The 14,878-nt window shown below is 46.7% G+C and overlaps 2 protein-coding genes across 2 annotated transcripts; both read left to right on the top strand.

Annotated features, from left to right (window-relative positions):
* The first annotated feature begins 272 nt into the window (after positions 1 to 272).
* LOC136474987 (uncharacterized) lies at positions 273 to 2,770 on the top strand. Its single transcript, XM_066472547.1, has 3 exons — positions 273 to 592; positions 804 to 880; positions 1,997 to 2,770. The coding sequence occupies exons 1-3, from the start codon at positions 356 to 358 to the stop codon at positions 2,649 to 2,651; spliced, it is 969 nt and encodes a 322-aa protein (XP_066328644.1). The 5' UTR covers positions 273 to 355; the 3' UTR covers positions 2,652 to 2,770.
* Positions 2,771 to 9,753: 6,983 nt separating this feature from the next.
* On the top strand, positions 9,754 to 11,067 carry LOC136474986 (uncharacterized). Its single transcript, XM_066472546.1, has one exon. The coding sequence runs from the start codon at positions 9,874 to 9,876 to the stop codon at positions 10,780 to 10,782; it is 909 nt and encodes a 302-aa protein (XP_066328643.1). The 5' UTR covers positions 9,754 to 9,873; the 3' UTR covers positions 10,783 to 11,067.
* The last annotated feature ends 3,811 nt before the right edge of the window (positions 11,068 to 14,878 follow it).

The following is a 14,878-nucleotide window of genomic DNA, read 5'->3' as shown; positions in this document are numbered from 1 at the left end:
CTCTAGTCTAGCAGTAGATCGATCGATGTGCGCGTCCGCCACCGTCTCTCCTCCCAACGGATCGAACAAAAATGGGCAGGCGAGGCGAGACGAAACTGCACCAAGATCTCACACCACACCACACCACCCTCATTGCATTTACTGTTTCCCATAAATAAATGCATCCATGACCATGAGCGAGATGCAGCCATAAAAAGGCCAACCAAAACACCAAGGGAAGGAACCACACACACCCTCCCCGACGGAATGCCCCCCCCCCCCCCCCCCCCCCCCTGCGATTTGCACCCTCCCCAAATCTCCCACTGCCCCAGTCAGTCTCCCTCGTCCTCCGCTCCGCCCGGCGCCCGCCCCGCGCATGAGGATCAGGAGGCGGCCTCCGGGCCAGCCTCTCGCCTACCTGCTGCCCTCAGATCCATACCCCGCACCCCAGCCTGCGTCGCGAGATCATCAGGAGCGCCCTCCTCCGCCTCCGGGGGACAAGCAAGGGGAGGGGGAGTTGCACTTGCACCCCGCAACAAATGATTCCGCCGCGGATCTCGGGGACGCCCGCCCCTCCTCCTCGCCGCTCAGGCGCCCGGCATTGCCGCCGCAGGTACGCGCGCTCGCTCGCTGCTACCAGCTTCTTCCTCTTGTTCTCGATCGATTCCAATCCGCGTACGCATTCCTAGAATTTCTTAGGACATCGTCGTCTCGTCTCGTATCGGGGAAATAAAAAGGTTGTCTTCCTTCCGTTGCACCCACGGGCTGTGGGCTCGGCGGCAGATCTAGCTAACCCGCATGTTCCTGGATTACTGCTTTTGCAGGACGGTGCGGTGGAGCGCAGCAGCGGTGTACTAGGTGCGCAACAACAACAACAGGGGCCTGCAGACGGCCGCAGCAGGTATGTGATGAGCACGAACGAACTGCTGCCTGAAATGAAACCGTGACAGCCAGGAGCAGAACGAGAAAGTGCTGCTGCCTGTGCCTGTGCGTGCTGTGTGCCGTCCGTTTCGTTTCGTGGGTATGGTATGGTACGGGTGGGCTTGCGTATAGCTGTGGGAATTTTACGAATAGAAAAATAAAAAAAAAAGGAAAGGATCCAAGGCCCCTTATTATTATTATTTTCAGGGCTTCGGTTCACTGTTTCACACTACTATAGTGGGCAATGCCAGCTTGACACATCAGTCCAATCGATTAATGCCCTCACTTGCTTGCCAGACAAAGCCCTCATGTACCATGTATGTAGGGTGTGTGTGTGGAGCCGGCCGGCCACTACTCCTGCCACCCCTATGTGCATGCATCTATCTATCCAGTGCAACCTCTTTCATTCGCTACTTTGATCAGGACCTTCCTTGCTTGCTTGATCGCCTTGTGTCGTCCATGTTCTTTTGATCGGGACCTTTCTTGTTTGATCGCCTTGCGTTGCCCATGTTCTTTCGATCTGCGCCTTGCGTTGTCCATGTTCTTTCGATCTGAATGAGTGCAACTCGGTCTTTCGATCTGTATGGGTGCAAGTGCAACTCTGGTGCTTCGGGAAACATGGTCCATGTGCGGTTGTGCGCGCCGCATCATGAAACAGTCCAGTTCACTTGCACATTGCACTTTGTTTTCTGTCGTCAGGCATTAGTGCTTTGCAATGCGTGCCTGCCTGGAGTTGTATATATGCATCGATGGACTCAGATAGTCAGATGAAGTGCACGAAGAGGGGCCTGTGCTGGCCTCCATCGTATCATTCACTCAAAGGCCACGAATAGGTTCTGGTCTCTATTGTCTCCGGCATCAGTGCTGTGGTCAAGAAAACCGGACGGTTAAAATTTCCTAGCGCTGTTCGTCAGTTTAGTCTCAGGCTCTCAGCAGTTGCAATGCTGTGATCTATACTAGTAGTTATCCTTGTGTTGTGCTTACTGTATAATGTACATGTACTGCTTCTTTCTTTGCTGGTCGCATTTATTCTGTCCCGTCAAACCCAGCATCCACATACATAACGGTAACACGCTACATTACACACACTTTGCAGCCTAGAGAATAATGGTCTCCATCGCCACGTGCCGGAGCCGGTGACGATCCAGGCCGGAGAGCTTCTCAGCAACAACGGCGTCGGCGCAGCAGCGGTAGTGACAACGACAGCAACAACGGCCGCGAAGGCGACGAAGCAGAAGCAGCAAGTGACAAAGAATACCAGCGGCGGCGTGAAGAGGGCGCCGCCGAGCCCAAGCAAGCTGATGGCGGGGTCGCGGTGCAGCCGGAAGAACGGGCGCGGGTGGCGGTGCAGCCAGACGACGCTGATGGGCTACGCCCTCTGCCAGTACCACCTCGGCAAGGGCCGTATGAAGAGCGGGAGCGCCGCGACCGGCGGGCGCGGCCCCGGCCAGCTCGGCCGCACCGAGCACGCCAAGAAAACCTCCGCTGCTGACGTGGCCCCGGCCACCGCGGCCGCGACCGGCGGGCTCAGCCCTGGCCAGCTCGGTCGCACCGAGCACGCCAAGAAAACCTCCGCTGCTGCCGTGGCCCCGGCCACCGCGGCGCCCAAGGTGGACGTGCCGCCGCCACCGAGCGTGGCCCCTGCCACCGCGGCGCCCAAGGCGGACGTGCCGCCGCCGCCGAGCGTGGCCCCTGCCACCGCGGCGCCCAAGGCGGGCGTGCCGCTGCCACCGAGCGTGCAGCACTGCTAGGCGCTCGCTGGCGCGTGTGGCATGGCATGCCATGGATGGCTGGTTGTGTTCCGTCGATCATGGGGGCGCAAGATTCTTGGACATCGTGGTGGGGTTGCATATAACCTGGTGGTGGCGACTGGAATTCTTTTGTTGCAGTTTCTAAACATGTAAATGCTGTCCTGCCGACGTGCCGTACCCTGTGATGAGATTTTTCGCGGATTCGTCGTTATACAAATCTTTCTTTCGTGTTTGTCGTTGCATTGCACCCTCCCCCTAGTGCTAGCCGTAGTCCAGGTGCACTCCTGTGAGTGACTCCATTGCTACATGCCGTGGCTGTTGGCGCAGCTTTGGCTTGTGGTTCTTTGGTGCATCGACGTCCCAGTGCATTTGCGGTAGCTCGTTTCTTTTGTTTTTCTTTTCTTTCGATTATTCTATTCGACGAAATTTTGAAATGCTAGTGCTGCTCATGCCACGGTGCATGAACTGAAGGGACAGTTCACTGAGCAAGGGAACATTTCCTGCTGTCAAATTACTCAAATCACCTGAAAAGCTGGAACAGCGATCCGGACAAGGCCTGATGCTTATATGCCCCGCTTTTCCAGTCAACTAATAGTATTTTCTCTCTCACATCAAATCAACTTACAGTATTTTCAGTCATGGCTTATTAGCCAAACAACCCTAAACAAACAGAAAGCTGTCAATGTTGAGGCAATGTTGTATCTCCGTAAAAAAATATATATAACTATGGATTGCGTACCATGTAAAATGGTTCATGTTTGATTAATTTTTAGTGAAAGATATTCATATTTATAGCTCTAAATTAATTTATTATGAAAATATATTTTATAGTTTAATCTAATAATATTTATTTAGTATTATAAATATTAATATTTTTTAATCTATAATTGGTCAAACTCAAGTTACTAAATCGTAATACTATGCTAAAATTGTATTTTTTTTTAGACTGAGGGAGTACTCTGTGCGGGGCTGTCAGAGAAACAAAGCACGTTTCACCAGCTCCCCTGTGATAAGTTTTTCTTCGTAACTAGAAGTTTTTCTTCGTGACAATGTTTTCTGCTGGTTCATCAACAGTGTACCGTGTACATGCAGTATAGTGTAGTAGCAGTAGGATCCACTTACAGTATAGTGTAGTAGCATAGGATCCGGGCATAATCACAACAAGGCATGCGCATATAGGGCGTGATTGGTTGTCTGAATCGGACCGTCATACGACCCATCCCGTACTCTTTGGTGTATTTCAGTCTGTGTTTTGTTGTCCTACTCACACGTTTCTCCTTACTTCCTCTCGTACAGATACCCTCCTCCATTCTGGACGGTGCCGTCTTCTCGATCCCCACTTTCTTCTCGGTGCATGCTCGCTCGGTGCTTGGCGGGAACCTTTTCAGAGAGTGCGGGAGATGAGGCCGTCCTGGCGATAAAGCGCGTGCGGGGGTCACGGCTAGGGTTACCGCCCTCACTCTTCGCCTCTCCTTCCGTCATAGCTCTGGTGCGAACTCCCCTCTATCTCCCCCTCGACCTCGGTAGCCCTACCGAGGCGACCACCGTCGGTGGATTTCTCTCGTTCCTCCGACGCTTCGACGGTATATGCCACCTGCGCTCTTCCCCTCCTCCTTCTTCAGTGTCGATTTTATTGATTTGTTTATGGATTTTGCTTGTAATGCGAAGAAATTAGGGCTCTTGGTTTAACAACCTCAGATCTGTGCGATGCTATACCTGATTTACCTGTTCCTAGCTTAGATCTGTACATAATGATTCGTATTTGGTGTATACCTCATGTTTTGTGTAGATCTTGTACATGTTAATGCCTATTTTATTGTACACAATGAGTAAAGTGCCTAGAGATCAGTGATGTTGATTGTGTAATAGTATACGCTGGAGGAGCACCATTTGGTGTGGCAGCCGCGTCTTTCATAGTTCATTTTATCTGATTTTTTTTTGCTTGCTAAGCAGTACACACCCATGTTGCATGCTCCCTTTCTAATGTTGCCCTCCATCCTGTTGGTAGACATGGCCTTTGAAGCTAGGCGCGGGGCTGCCACTGCTGTGGTTGTTGCAGTGGCTGCTTGGTTTTTCATGTGGTTAGGAGGAGAGTTGAAGATTCGCGCTCAGACACCTATGGTCCCATGGCTAAGAGGGACAAACAGAGGATGAACAACCTTAGATACATCTATTAATCTGATGATGTATACTGTGTCGACCTTCTTAGAATGAAGAGGGCCCCTTTTTCCAACTTTGTGACCTTTTCCGTAGTAGAGAGCTTGTCACTAACAACATACATGCATCTATTGAAGAACAAGTAGCCATGTGTTTGCATGTTGTTGGTCATAATGAGAGGTTTAGGGTGGTTGACCTCATCTTCAGGAGGTCCGCAGAGACAATTAGTAGGTTCTTCTAGAAGGTGTTATATGCGGTAGGAGAGCTGAGGAATGAATTGATTGTCCCTCCTACTACCAATGTCCATCCTAGGATCCTTGAGAGCAGAAGGTGGTACCCCTATTTCAAGGTTGATATCCATAACTTGTCATATATAGGTCTCATTCATTATTAGTTTAGTGTCAATGTTCACTTGCACTTATGTTTTGTTGATTTAGGACTGCATAGGAGCAATTGATGGTACTCATGTCTTAGCTAGAGTGCCTGTGAAGATGCAAGCTACGTTTAGAGTCAGGAAGCACACCATCACACAAAATGTGTTGGCAGCCGTGGACTTTAACCTCAGATTCACCTATGTGCTTGCTGGTTGGGAGGGATCTGCACATGATGCTCTTATCATGTCTGATGCTCTTGAAAGAGCTGATGGCCTTAGAGTGCCACCAGGTATCATCCAAACCACAAAAAACCATTGACACTTTGCTTAATCCTAAATGAAACTGCTAAAACATATCCCTATCTGCTAATTTCTAGACAAATTCTATCTTTTTCATGGAATGATCAAGGATGTGGAGTCTGTAGGAGATGCCCAATGCACTTGTAATTGAGCTTTTTTGGAGAGAGAGAAGGTAGAAACATCTACCTGGCTACCAACTTCTGAAAGGTTTCTCTTACCACATTGGTAACACTGAAGTCAGATATGACAAACTTCACTAATAATTCATCTAATCATCTGCTACACATTTGCAAATTTGCATCAGTAGAGCTAACTGTTTCTCAGAATTGTGAGATGCATCTTACATGGCCGAGAAGATAATTCGTGTTCTGAACTACTAGCTTGTGTACAAGTCTCCTTATCATGTCCTCCCCTTTGCAAGGCAGTCTATTCTTTGCTTGATTCATCACGGGTGCACATTATTGTATTTAGAATCTTCAGATTACTTGAAGGATAGTTAAAGCAGTTTGGCTAGTCCTTCAGATTACTGAAAGGATAGCTAAGAATATTTGTATTTTGCTATTTCAGTTTCCAACAGTACAACTGTTGGGGATGATTGCTTTCCTTTATAAAAGCAATCGAGTAATTTCTTAGCTAAGTTCTAGCTATTAGCTCTGCATGACATGCTATTGCCCATGATAATTCTGATAGGATTACTCTAACTCTTTCAGGTTGATCAGTTTTGCCTCGTTCCCGTTCCGTACAAAGATGTTCAGGTGAACCTGAAAATACTTCTCAATTTGAGTTGCATAGCTTTCTAATGCAAGCATTACATAATGATATTTTGCAATTTTGTACGAGCATTGTTTGAGTGAATCTTTTCTTGGGGCAGCTGGATATAAACATTTCTCCACGTCTCCCCTCTGAATACATAAGTTATCTGGAAAATCCTGTTGAGTTGCTCAATGAAGCGGCAAAAGCTGCAGAGAAAGACCTATGGACCTTGATACAGTTTACAGAAGACCTCCGTCGACGATACGGAAAGGAGCCCCGTGATATGGAGGTTTCTTTTTATGCTATGATCAGGGCTCATGATTTCAGTTTAGTGGCTTACTTTGTTGTGTTATGTGCTTTCTCTTGCAGTTACTACTGAAAAAGCTCTATGTAAGACGGATGGCTGCAGATCTTGGTATCAGTCGGATATATCCATGTGGCAAGATGATATTCATGAAAACAAACATGAACAAGAAGGTATTTAGGCTCATGACAGAAGCAATGACTTCTGAAACACACCGGAATTCCCTATCATTGCTGAAAGGAAATTAAGGTAAGGGTCCATGTGCCCCAGTATGCAATTTCCTGGAGCAGATGAAACTGAGGAAAATCAGTCCTAGTAATGATTTTGAAATACTATAAGCAAAGCAGTATTTTAGTGTGATGGATAGGATTAAATTGGGATCTTGTAGGTTTTATGCCCAAAATCCAATCAAACAATATTCTTAAGTACATGACCTTGTCTATTACCGCCTGTGAACCGGAAGGTCCCGGGTTCGAGTCGCGGTCTCCTCGCATTGCACAGGCGAGGGTAAGGCTTGCCACTGACACCCTTCCCCAGACCCCGCACAGAGCGGGAGGAGCTCTCTGCACTGGGTACGCCCTTTACATGACCTTGTCTATTATCTATATAGGCATAAATTAATGTGATCTTTAGTGTTCGTGCACAGCCAAGTGGTTAGTGGTTTAGTGGCTTAGTGCAAATTCTTCTATTAACCATAAACCATGTGCCTGGACGCACGTCTCTCGAGTCGTTCAAGAAAAAAAAAAAATCCATGTGTCGCCCTTTCTTACAATTGTACTCTTTTCGACAGGCTGAACTCCTCGTGAGCTTGCCAGATACCCTACTTCTGAACTGGCTTTTCCATGCTTATCAGACTGCTATACTGTAATACCAGCCCTTGTGAAGTACTAGATTATTATTATTTCATAAGAACTGAAGGCTTTTGCCACCACCATGAAAGGGGACAATTATCCATGTTTGAAGAGAATGGTCTGTCCGAGAAAGCAGTCTTGGCTATTTGATTCATCTGCGAAGGATGGCTCTTCATTATGTTGGTATTGGCAGTCAGGCTCTGGCAGGCCAAAGCAAGCCCATATGCACTATTGATTTAGGAAAAGGTCTGTCAAAATTGTCAACATAACGAGCATACTTTAGTCCTATACACAAACTGGTATTATCTTGAGCCCCAAAGTTCCCTTTTTTGCAGTTCTTCAATAAATCCTTCTCACACTATCTTCTTTATTGGTTGTCGTCCTGCCAATTCTTTCAGGAGAATGCTCAACACAAAGCCACATATTGCAGTTTTCTACATTCGCTGACAGCAATGGGATGATTGCCTGATGCATAATCGCTAAATTCAGGTGCAATGCAAGTATGAAACATGAAATCAGGAAGCTCAGAGAACTAGTTCAGAATACCTGACAATAGATACGTTCAAAATTCTTCTAGGATTTTTGACATGAACTATTGAAATATTGCTCGATAAAATGGTAGGTAGGGAACTAGGGATGGCGTTAACCATACACCATTTGTCTGACAAAAATCATTAGGAAATTTGGGGCCAGTTAGTCTGTGAGTTAATAGTTGTTGTAAATGCCTATTCAAACAGATTGTGACAGACTGACAGCGACAATATTGGTTGACAAAATTTCACGGAACTACAAGTATTTTTACATAATACATGCAGATCCATAATATTTGACACGTATCACAAAACTTCAACTATTTTGGGCCTTTTGGCACTCGGACCACAGAACCTGGTCCCTAAATAGTTGGTATTTTTTTGCAAGAAAATTGTAGCTTTGTGGTAACAAGTGCCAAAGTAGTTCTATGGTACATGCCAACTATTGATCAACTCATTTGGTCAAAGTGGTTATGTGAAACTTGATGTATTGGTTTTATACAACTAAGTTGTGTAACAGTTTAAGATTTGTGCTTTAACATTTGAAGCTTAGCATAGTTTAGCCGAAGACAGAAAAAAGTAATAATATCTCAGGAAAGCTCTGATATCTTAGAAGAAACATCATGCTTGATAAGTTCACGAAAACGTGAATTGAAAATAACATCTGATGTGAAATTAAATCGTGGGGTCTTGGTCTTCGGGTCCGTTTGGTTGGGCTTTTGGCTTTGGCTTTTGGCCTCAAAAGTCAAAAGCCCAACCAAAGAGGCTGCTTTTTCAGGTGGTTTTTTCAGAAGCAGCTGTTTTTCCGTAGTACAGTTTTGAAAGCTGGTTTGACCCTGCTTTTGGCTTTCTACTTTTCGAAATTAGTGGAATAAAAAGCTCTTCCATAGTTGTTTCAAGAGAGATAAAGATAGAAGGTATATTTTATACTTGTTTAACCAAACAGCTTTCAGTTTTTCTACAGCTCACAGCCTATAGCAGCTTTCCCACAGCTCATAGCCCACAACAGCTTTTTTCCACAGCCACAGCTCAACCAAACACACCCTTCATTTAAGCAACACTTCTGTCCAAATGTACAAAATGGTGCAAATGAAATTCATTGCAAAGCATGTCTAAGGATCTGCTTGGATCACTGTACTAAACTCTATAATCACCTAAAGTTTAGTCCTAGGCCATCTAAACGGGTAAATTAAAAGGTGACTACTATTTGGTCCAGTCTAATTTACCTTCAGTCGATTTCAATAGTTTACGTATTCAAAATATAGGACTAAACTTTACTTGACTGAGTTGGGACTAATGACTAATCTAGGTGATTCAAGAAAACTCTAAAGGCCTATATGTTTTCTTGGAATTGAATATTTTTTTTAAGAGTCAAGAATCACATTACGTTTTAGATCTTAATTAAAGTGTTTCTATCAGTATGGAGTTTTTTTTTGGGTCCACACTCAGGTGTGGCGACAAATCGCTCTTTCTATTTCTTACCCTTTCAATTTGACGTAGGTGTGTAATTAAGATTTGAAATGCGGTGGAATATGGAATTCTAAGCCAAATTATTTGATCCAAATAGGCCATAAACGTTTTTGAATTTGTTGAATGGCTTTGTACTCCAATGCTTTGGCAGCAATACTGTTAATGCTTTACAATTGTAGATCCACTCTGGCAGCCTGTAGGTGAGAATTTGAGACCCGTTCATTCATGCGCACGTTCACGCAAACTCGCAAGTTCATGTTAGTGTGTGCTTCCGGAGAAAACCGGGTCCATGCCGGGACGACCGAATACCGGCGGCAACCGGTGCCCCTCTCCACCGTCCTCGCGGGCACGGGGCTGACCGCGCCCCCGCCGCATTTCTCGCCTCCCTGTTCCCTGCTCCCTCCTCCGCTACCGTGCCCAAAAACTCCGGCATCGACCGCTCCTCCTCCTCCTCGGAAGCCCGGCCGTGCTCCAACTGACCCCAATGGCGGAGACGCTGCTGCTCGCGTGCCACCTCGCCCTCTCTTTCGCCCTCCTCGCCGCCTCCCTCTCCCACCTCGTCGTTGCCGCCGTCTCCCACCTCTCGCCCTCCTCCCTCCACCACCGCCTCATCCGCCTGCTCCGCCACCCGCTCGTCCGCCTCCTCCCGCCGCTCCTCGCGCTCCCCTTCGCCTTCCTCCCGCTCGCCTCCACGCCCCTGCTGCCGCTCCTCCTCCTCCCTCCGCTGCTCCCGCTCCTCCCGCTCCCCTTCCTCCCTCCCCACCTCCCGCTCCTCCTCCTCCGCCCGCTCCTCCTCTCCCTGCCGCTCCTCCTGCTCGCGCGCGCGGCCGACCTCCTCGCCGCCTCGTTCCCGGCCTCGGACCTCCAGGAGCACGCGCTCGCTGTCGCGCGCCTCCTCCTCCTCGCCGCGGCGGCGGCCTCCCTCGCCTCGTCGCTCTCCGCCGCCGCGCCCAGGGGCTCGACGGCGGCCGGCGCCCACTTCGTCGCCGAGGCGGGGCTCGCCTGCGCGGGCGCCGTGGGCGGGCTCTGGGCGGCGCAGAGCGGGCTCAGCCTCTACGTCGACGCGTGCGTGCCCGCGGGGTGCCACCGCCTCCTGGACGCCGGCGGCGCCGCGCCGCCCGCCACGCGGTGCGACGTCGAGGAGGCTAGGCTCAGGGCCGTCGCCGTCATGGATCTCGCCCTGTCCGTGCACTGCGTCGTCGTGGCTGCCGTCGTGGCCGGGGTGCTCCTCGGGGTGGCGAGGTGGTTCGGGGTTGACAGCAGCACTGGTGTGGGGAGGAGGCATAATGGATCCTCCTATGATGCATTGCCCACAGTGGCGTCTGCTGGGGCAATGGCGGAGATGGAGCATTTGCAGGGGAAGGGTGTCGGCAAGAGCGTGGCGCAGGAATGAAAATCGTGCAATGTATTGGATTAACTAGGTACATTTCGAATGACTCAAGTATATGTCCAGAGGTGAACCCTTGAAATGGGTGGGGTTCCAAATGGTGGCAGAATTTGTTCTGTAGAACGCTGATCTTTAGTTGCAATGAGAGGGCACTAGTCACTGCTGCTGCAGACGAATTGCATTGTCGATTGGCCCTTGGAGCCCAATCTATGGCTGGACCATTGATGTAGGTCGCTGCACTGATCTCAATGATTTGTTTATGTCCACAATTTGATATTTGGTAGTTCTGTCTACTTCAGGAGAATTTAATTTGCAATATTTTTTATTTATTACTCTCTCCATTCCAAATTATAAGACATCTTGTCTTTTCTAGATACATCGTTTCTACTATGCATCTAGGCATAGTGTGTATCTAAGGACATAGCAAAATTATGTATCTAGAAAAGCCAAAACGTCTTATAATTTGGAATGGAGAAAGTACTTTCTTAGTAGCTTACATATGCCAAATCTCTATGCCCACCCATATAACTAGCTAGTGAGCTCTTGAGCTTTTTATACTGACTTTTACATTCACATAGTACTATTTAGGGATTTATTAGCTATATTTGTTAGCTATATTTGTTAGCCTGTGCTGCAGTTGTCCTTGGACAATTCAGTCTTGCATATTCTTTCGTGAAAAAACTTAAACATGTGGTACTTAGTTTTCTAAGAGAGATATTGAGAGAAGCTGAAGGAATTGCATGGATGACCTCATGATGATGATAGTTCCATGAATCAGATGTTATGTAAGTCTATGTGGTGTAACAAATGAACTATGGAACCAGAAGTCAGAGAATGCAGAATCCCTTTGCAGTTTGCACCAAGAGATTATTTAGAATCAGAACCTTAGGTTGTAGGGACACCTCTTCTAGGTTCTCATCTCATGATTTGTTAAATTTGATATCATTACTTCTCAATTATTTGATTAGAACGTGAAGGACTGAAGGGGTTATCCAACATACTGAAGCTAATTTGGAAAGGTTGACAAGAACCATACTCAGTTTTATTGTGATTCACTGAATCTTATTGAGACTACACCCAACTAGTTCAAAGGAGTATATCTGCAGTCTGCTAGTAGTAGGTTTGTAATGATGTGGCAGTGTCAAACTTGAATGCTACTAAATGACGACCATATTCTTCTTCCTTCGTGGAGTTAGCCAAATGATTTTTTGCTTTTAGATTTACCCTTGAATTTTGCAAATGAATTTTACTATTTGTATCTTTATGCCTTTGTTTTGTTAAAAATCATTATATAACTGAATTAGATAGCCAAGAGTCGCAAACCTATGCTGTTTCCTTCTGAACCATTTTATGATTTTGGCCAAGCTATTCTTCTTCTGCTAAGCAAATCCAAGTAATGGTGTGTTTTCAATTTTTCTTATGCTTCCTCAGGTCACTGTGCTGCCAAATATTATTTGGTAGCTGTAAGAATCTTCTATTGACTTATCAGTGATATGCTGGGCAGCAAAAGATGTCCTCTAGAGATTCTGACATTGACTTGTTGTACCAACTATGATCCATATTTACACCTTTGTAAATCTTTCGCTTAGTGCTTCTTTAGGAAAAGCGATTTGGCTACTCCTTAAACCAAAGGTCACTTAGGACATCTATATTCTATATCTCTGTCCAATAGGTGATTCTTGTCATTTTTCATTTAGTCTGTCTGTGGGTGAATACTGCTAGACTATGGTTGAACTTATGCAGATGTGACAACCGAATTGCCTGGTTCAGAACATCTTCAACTGTGTATGAATATCTCCTATGTGATTTCTCGTTGTTGTATGAATACAGACATAACCTTTCAGTTGGATGACTCTTTTGATGACACCAATAGGCGCTTTGTGCGGAGAATCCAAGAATCTGAGATCAGAGAGGCGTTGAAAAGGATGCAAGGAGGTAAGGCGCGCGAGGGGCTCGGCATGGCCAGCAGAGGGAGCGTGGCTGCACCGGTTCGCAGAGCGCGCGTACGCGAGGGCAGGGGCAAGGCCGACGACGGAGGCGCTGCGGCTGCTGTAGGGATAAGCACCGCGAACTCGTCGCCCAGCTCGGATGGGTGGCCTCGATTCGATGGGAACGTGCCGTGGGGTACCAAGATGGGACGACACGTGCATGGTGCAACACGGCAGCGGTAGAGGAAACGGCAGCATGGCGTCAATGCGAAAGGACAGCAGAGGCAGACAGGCTCAAGAGAAAAAGCAAGGAGACGCGTGCGGGCTCGGTTACTTCTTAAACACGACGGCAGGACGGCCTGGCCCAACGTGGCCGGCAGGGCGTGCCGGTTGGCACGGACAAGACCTCGGCCGAAGAGACAAGCAAGGCAGACAATGGCATTCATTGCAGCAGAGATGACGCGATGAAACGGGCAGTCGAACGGTGACGCTTAGCGGGGCGTGGGCACGACAAGGCCAGTGCTCCCATTAAAAATTCAGACACGACGCAAGCGAGGGAGTAAATGACAGTGACGCAGGCAAAACGATGTGCCGGGGTGCAGAGCCACGACGGTGCATAATTGCAAGCAAGACGAGTACGTAGTACACCGTGCTAGGAAAAGTAAATGAAGCTGCTGCGCTACCTCTCGTCTGCTACGTGCTTCACCAACCACGTAAACTTATGAAGCGGCCAGACGGGCAGCTATGTCGTGGGTACGTTACCAATTATTATGGGACTAAAATGAGGCTATACGTAACAACATAAACACATTACTAGACCAAAACTTTTCAACCGAGCGTGCTTATCAAAATAAACACGTGAGTGTGTGTGTATATATATATATATATATATATATATATATATATATATATATATATATATATATATATATATATATATTGTTCTATTTATTAATTGATTTTATTTTATTTATAAAAGTTGCTTTTCATGCTTAATCTAATAGAACAAACCGTTCGCTATCTATTTACTCGAATTGTTGTCCGACATTTCTAAATATCTTTGTGCACTGAGTAATTTAGCTTGGGCGTTTATTTGAGTCCACAAAACTGAGTCACTCACGATTTTCTTATCACGACAAGTACGTTTTAAATAAAAAAATCCGAGAAACTCGTTTTGGAAATTTTTCTTAAGCCTAAATCGTGGTGCTAAACCAGATCATAACACCAGAGGTGTTACAGTCCCCATAGGCGAAGGCGGTCCCTGTGTGCGCGATACGGATGTTGCAAAAGCAGATTTAGATGTCGCATATGTTGCAATGGGTACACATGCATGTTGCAAGTATCTATTCAGAATGTTTCATCTACTTCAGACATATGTTGCAAGTGCTTTTATCTAGATGTTGCATATGTTCTAGTGGCTATACACATGTTGCAAGCATATGTTCCAAATGTTTCATTTGCTTAAACGTATGTTACAAAAAGTGCTTTCATGTTGCAAGTGTTTCGTGAGCAGGTGTAGGCGCAGACGGTCCTGTGTGTACATGCGTTTCATTTTCATACAAGTCCCATAGTTGTGTTGCAATGTTAGTTGGGCAACAAAATAAAATGTAATCTACATAACGTCTAACAAGAGAGGTCGATGGCGCCATCCTCTTGTGGAGGTAGAGAAAGTGGAACATGCGATCGTACAAGTGTTCAGAACGCGAAATAAAAAAATAATAATTAATGGGGCACATAGAAAGACATTTTTGGTGGATACGAATAATTAGCAGGACACGTGCGAAACTAACTTCTGCGGATAGATGGAGCATCCAACGGATCCGATTTGTCCAGATGTCGGGGTGGTAGTGGTGCCGTTGCCAAACACTCACATGCGAAAACGGCTTTTAAAGCCAAAACTAATCAAAAGTAGTGAAGCCGAAGCCACAAAAATATGGCCTTTTATGTCTTCACCGCGTGGTGTTTGATGGAATATTTTGGAATGTCACAGTGGGACGGTCGGAAATCCAATTATGCGAGAGAGAGAGAGATGGTGTATCTCCTGCTCCGTAATTACTAGCATCGATCGGACTCCAACTTAATCAACTCACATGTGCATAGGCAGCCTATATACATGTATGTATAACACAACTATATATACATGAAGCCTTGAACTACAGTGTACCATGCGGGAA

Source organism: Miscanthus floridulus, chromosome 8 (genome assembly GCF_019320115.1).
Source record: "Miscanthus floridulus cultivar M001 chromosome 8, ASM1932011v1, whole genome shotgun sequence".
In the NCBI taxonomy this organism is placed as follows: domain Eukaryota; kingdom Viridiplantae; phylum Streptophyta; class Magnoliopsida; order Poales; family Poaceae; genus Miscanthus; species Miscanthus floridulus.
Note: the sequence above shows the minus strand (reverse complement) of the source record. Positions and strands in the feature narration are given on the sequence as shown.

Coding starts and splice junctions, on each gene's coding strand:
- LOC136474987 (XM_066472547.1), top strand. CDS start 356: ATGAGGATCAGGAGGCGGCCTCCGGGCCAGCCTCTCGCCTACCTGCTG. Junction 593..803: donor GCCCGGCATTGCCGCCGCAG/GTACGCGCGCTC, acceptor CTGCTTTTGCAG/GACGGTGCGGTGGAGCGCAG. Junction 881..1,996: donor CCTGCAGACGGCCGCAGCAG/GTATGTGATGAG, acceptor CACACTTTGCAG/CCTAGAGAATAATGGTCTCC.
- LOC136474986 (XM_066472546.1), top strand. CDS start 9,874: ATGGCGGAGACGCTGCTGCTCGCGTGCCACCTCGCCCTCTCTTTCGCC.